The following is a 6,000-nucleotide window of genomic DNA, read 5'->3' on the forward strand; positions in this document are numbered from 1 at the left end:
CGATATTAAATATCTTCAATAGCGCATAGTTTAATGTTTGTAGCACAAAAAATAAGGAATTCTACATAAAGTTACGAGAGCCTTTAGACCACCTCAATTAAGTTCTTTCACAATTTCCGTTCTTAGCGGACCTTTACTATTTATAAATTTCCTCCGTGTCAGTTTTCAAGTTATTAGTACAAATATTAAAGGACTTTTATACAATGTTTTGGGAGTCCTTAGATCCCCTTAATTTGGCTCTGTCACAAAATTCGTTCTCTACGTGACGTTTACTAACTGTTAACTACGCTTCTGCTAAATTTCAAGTGTTGTAGCGCAATAAATAAAAGACTCAAATAAACTTGCGAAAGCCCTTAGACCTTTTAAATCTGGCCCTGTCACAAAATTAGTTCTTATTACATGCTTACTAGCTATTATCTATCTTCCTGCCAAATTTCAATCTTGTAGCATAAAAAATAAAGGACTTTCATAGAAACTTTTAAGAGCTCTTATACTCCTTTAACCCGGCTCTACTGAAAGATCCGGGATTTTGTCTTTTCAATAATTAATTTTAACCGTCCATTTTAGGTCTTGATGCTGGTAAAATTGGTGGTTATTTTTTATTGTTATTAGTCATAGCGTAACAATTTGTAGTCTGTAGTCATTCGTCGCAAACATGTTGTTAATTCGCCAGATAACGTTATGGCTACACAAACATGCAAATATTAAAGAATACATTAAATTTAATTTATTATATGTACCTAGTTTTTACTAAATATAATCTTTAACTAAAAAATACGATTTTTCAATATTCTACAAAAATATTATGTAAATTATAATTATTTGTCCTGGTGGACAAGGTTACACGTTCGTTTTTTTGCTTATGTCATCATTTTATCACCTCTTAATAAATCGTTTATTGAAGTCAAAAGTTCAAGGTCTTTATCGATGATATTGAATATTACTAATGTCTTAAATATTTAGGGTACCTAGGTGTCTAACCTTATTCATAATTTATTTTCGCACCTTTTCCCTTGTACCTAGGTACTTTTTTATATTTAATTTGTTCTATGTTGTAATTTAGGGTTTGTTTTGGTGTCAATGTGTATTATTATTATTCTGGACTCCACCTACTTAAGTATTTATCATTATTTACATAATTATTCACCAATCTTTGTCAAAAAATTTGCAGTGACTTCTTATTAACAAATAACACGTTTGTTTCATATCAGAGTAGTCGGAAACTAATTTTATAAGTTGACTAGCTAAGACCGCGACTTCGTCCGCGTGGAATTAAAAAAAAGTTATTGTTCAATTCGCAGACTTATATAGATAATAAACGCCGCGTTGGCGTAACGGTTACAGCCATGGATTGTACCTGTTGCGCTGGCGGTTGCGGGTTCGATCGCCGCACATGACAAACATTTGTATTGGCTATACAGGTGTTTGCTGTGGTCTGGGTGTTTGTGCAGTCCTTCTGGGTCTCCCCACCGTGCCTCGGAGAGCACGTTAAGCTGTCGGTCCTGGTTGTTATCATGTACACTTGATAGCGATCGTTACTCATAGTAGGGAACATATCCGCCAACCCGCATTGGAGCAGAGGCCTATGCCCAGTAGTGGGATATTACAGGCTGAAGTAGAAAAATATAGATAATAAAGTTACTCCTTATTACATCTGCTATCTGCCAGCGAAAGTCCCGTCAAAATCGGTCTAGCCGTTTCAGAGATTAGCCGGAACAAGCAGACAGACAGACAAAAAAATTGTAAAAAAAATGTTATTTTGGTCCTAGCTGTGCTTGAAGAATAAAATATATTTAAGTAAAAAACATAACATGAAATAAGACTGTATAGTCTTAGACCTTTTCCTTTACAGTTATTTAGACAAAAACAATGAATTTATGCTTACATTGTTTTGGAGCGAAACGATAAGTGGCGCACCATTTTTTTAAAGCATCTATCTCTCAGTCGTTAAACATCAGTTGTATCGTTTGTTAAATAACCGTATGAAAGCGACAAATTAACGAGTGAAATGTTAATATCACGTGCGAAATGTGAAAAAACATGTGAAAGCTACGGAACGAAGCATGAGTAACGCAAGTTGTATCGTTTGTTGGTCTTGCAGTCGAGATCGTTTTTACGTACTCCTGTTCGAAAATAACTTATTAAAGTTGCGAAACGGCGCATGATGGATAAAATTTTTGTTTTTTAAATTTGGTTTATAAAATAATAAAAATATTAACAACGAAAGCAATGTAGTTTTCTGATTACTTATTTAGTGATAAAAAAAAACAATATTGAAAATAAGTAATATATTTTGAAATGTCAATGTCGGGTCATTTGTGCAGATCGCGTGAATTTTTAAACTTGTTATTTTTGTTAAATTCTTATTAAAACAATTAAAATCCACATCAACTCGTAGGTACGATTTTTTTAAAATAGATATCATTGATTGTCCAAGTATGCGTATTTTATCCGCAGTTAAAACCAAATGGTTCTCGTGTTTTCGGGATACAATTAAGGATTTATTTTTGTGAATAATACTTGTTTATCGAGGAAGGTAGACACGACGCTACTTGTTATGGGTAGGTAGGCGGAGCCAACTGCGCGGTTTTTTAGTGTCTAAAAGTTTAATTGTTTATTATTATTACTTAATTCATATATTTATCTTTATTAGATAATAACCTTTTAAATAACCTTTATTGCTTTTCTCGCCTCTTATAAGTTGTAGGTGGTTTTTAGATACTAACTTCACAACTTATACTTATCTGACAGTTAAATCTTGAAATTGACGCAATCAAATAAAACTAGTGGTCACCAGTGGTCGAAATTCGACTTTTTAAAATTTTTCCAATTCACTACAGACTTACAATCAACAATAGAGTATAATATACGTGTGTGTGTCAAATACATGGTAGTGTGTGTAAAGTTTTTTTTGATTGATTTAATATATTTTTATGGATAATTTAATAAAAATATTAGCATTCTGTATTTCTTCTCTACATAAACTATAAGTGTGCGAAATTTCATACTCTGTCGGCGCGATATTCGTAAAAAGGGGTACAAAGTTTTTGCTTCACGTATTATGTATTCGCTTTATGTTATTTTATTTTTATTTTTTATATAATTATAAAAGTTATAGTTAATAGTATAAGATTTTGTATACGTTGATGACGTATACACAACATATTAATTAATTTTCGTATTTATGCACCAGATGGTGAAGAAAGATGGTGAGAAAACTGAAAATTGTGTATTAGTGTTTCTTTAGCAAATAATAAATAATAATAGGAAATAAGTTTTTTTCAATGGCAAGAGCCTTAGTTGCAATTAAAAATAAAATTTTAATACAAACCATCAAAACATTTTCAACAAGTGTGGCGATTTAGTAAATGCATTTATAATAAAATGATGTACTTCAACATTAAGTCAAATAAACGAGAATTATGTACCTAGTTGCCAACTGATAATGTCGACAATACTGATGTCCGGTAAAACTCGAATGAGTTTATGTGGCATCTTATTATTAGTAATAGTATTTTATGTTCTTAAATGTATCTTAATAAAATAAATAAATAACAAAATAACCATAAATCATATTGTTATTATTTTTTTATTTTCAGTGTTCTTGTTGCCGTTTAGATTCAACAGAAAGCATTTCGGATTCGCTGCCCGATGTGTGTATAGCGTACAAATTGCATCGTGAATGTGGCAAACATATAAATTTATACGATTGGTTGCAAGCCTTCGCTGCGGTTGTTTCACCTGACGAGGACGACGAATGTCGCTATCAGGACATTACCATTCAGTTAGTATTTATTTTTATTATTATATTAAACATCAAAATTATAATCAGTTTTATATAAATATAATAATTAAATTTTAAATATAAATAAAAACAAAAATAAGAGCGTTATTTTTCTCTGGTGGAGAAACAGGATAATTCTCTGGTGGCCGTATATTTAAGTTGGCTATTGTTACCTTATATTATAATCTATCGTTAGTTTTTTTTCCCGAGAAATTTGTGTTTAAAAAGTTTCTCGGGTTAGAGAAACTTTTGACATCTCGCGAAAACTATTTCATGAACGTTAGACAATTTATAGCATTGATTGGTATTTCGTAATAGAAACGTCATTAAATAGTCCAACGTAACGTCAGCAAATTATTTGTCTATATTTCGAAAATAAGCGTCTTATATAGACAACATTGTGGACTTAGAGCAAATTATGATTTACATAATGTGTGTACTGATTGCAAAATTCGTTATTCCATCACGAATTTGAAACGAAAACAAAGCGGCTCCACTTGCAGTCACTTCTAAATAAATACTGATGACAACTATATCAGCTGGCTGTTACCTAAACGCAGTTATTAAGTTGTCTGCTTTAGGAACAGATGACTGTGTGTGTTTATCTTAATAGTATTTTTTTGTTTTCTTAATACCACCGTAGACGCTACAAATTCGATGCCATTGCCTGCTACATAACCTCCAATATTATTACAGAGACAGACTTATTTCTTAATTCGGTCTTTATGAGTTCAGTTGAAATAGATCTTATATTAATCTAATAAAACTAAAAATCTAAAACCAAAGCTTAGGCATGTCTTCGTATTTTAAAAAACAATAATAACAAACTCTTTTATTATAATAATTGATATCATATGATATCATAATCTAGACAAAACTTAATGTTCACAATTTTATTACTTAAGTCATTAGTAATGGATAGATTCATCATATCAGCTCACGGATGCCCACGGCTGAGAATAAGCCTCCCCTAATGTTTTCCACGACGATCGATCCTGCGCAGCACGCATCCAGTGGCTTCCCGCGACCCTGACCAGATCGTCGGTACACCTCGTGGGGGGCCTGCCAACGCCGCGGCGTCCGGTACGCGGTCGCCACTCGAGAACCTTTCCGCCCCATCGGCCATCGGTTCTCCGAGCTATGTGCCCTGCCCATTGCCACGTTAGCTGTGTGATCCTTTTAGAAATGTCGGCTACCTTGGTTCTCCTACGGATCTCCTCATTTCTTACTCTATCACGTAGGGAAATACCGAGCATTGCCCTCTCCATCGCCCGCTGAGCGACTTTGAGCCTTCTTATGAGGCCCATATTTAGCGACCACGTTTCGGATCCATATGCTATCACAGGCAACACACACTGGTTGAAAACTTTCGTCTTCAGACACTGCGGGATATTGGATGCGAAGATTTTCTGTAGTTTCCCGAACGCTGCCGATCCGAATTGGATTCGGCGAGAGATCTCGTTCTCTAAGTTGGATTTACCTAACTGAATTGACTGTCCTAGGTATATGTAATGGTCAACAACTTCAAGAACAGTGTTCCCAATGCGAACTGGAGCGGATGCGACATGGGTGACTGTTGAGATGCTGGAGCATTGTGCTCAGGTTTTCCTAGGTCTCAGCCATAAGGACTTCGTCATCGGCAAGACGGAGGTCGCTATAAGCGATAAGACCGCCTTTGCGTACTTATTTGTTTTTGTATCTAATGGTTCTAAATTATATCTTCTTTTTCTATGTGCAATAAAGTTTTATTAATTAAATAAATAAATAAAACATATTAAGGTAAGGATATAATCGAAATGAAAATTGTCTTTCTTCTATTTACAGAGTTCGATTTACACGAGCCGTATCGGAGCTACAGTTTCTTGGTTTTATAAAAACATCTAAAAGGAAGACTGACCACGTTATGCGTCTGACTTGGTGAATTTTGTAAATTCAATGTCAAAAAAAAAAGATTATTTTCAACTTAAATGTGTAAAGTTATCTGAATGAGTTTCAATAAAGCCTTTTTTTGTGATTCGCATCTTATATTCTTCCTTGTTCTTTATTGTCATGATTTATTCATAAGGTGTAGGTAATTTCATTCCTTTAATCGTTTTAATATCTCTAATTCGTAAAAAATGTCATTCTTTACTTTTGACCTTGAGAATGTCACAAACATGCGTATTCCCAATTATATTTGGAAATATATATACTTCTCATCAAAAAAATCGAAACAC

The 6,000-nt window shown here is 33.5% G+C and overlaps 1 protein-coding gene across 1 annotated transcript in view; it reads left to right on the plus strand.

The window, feature by feature from the left end:
• Positions 1-5,798, plus strand: part of LOC123654329 (origin recognition complex subunit 3) — a 29,694-nt gene extending 23,896 nt beyond the window's left edge. The window contains exons 11-12 of the mRNA XM_045590242.1: positions 3,600-3,784; positions 5,609-5,798. Coding sequence (XP_045446198.1) covers positions 3,600-3,784; positions 5,609-5,705 — 282 coding nt within the window. The 3' untranslated portion in view covers positions 5,706-5,798. The remainder of the gene's footprint in view (positions 1-3,599; positions 3,785-5,608) is intronic.
• The last annotated feature ends 202 nt before the right edge of the window (positions 5,799-6,000 follow it).

Source organism: Melitaea cinxia, chromosome 6, assembly GCF_905220565.1.
Source record: "Melitaea cinxia chromosome 6, ilMelCinx1.1, whole genome shotgun sequence".
In the NCBI taxonomy this organism is placed as follows: Eukaryota; Metazoa; Arthropoda; class Insecta; order Lepidoptera; family Nymphalidae; genus Melitaea; species Melitaea cinxia.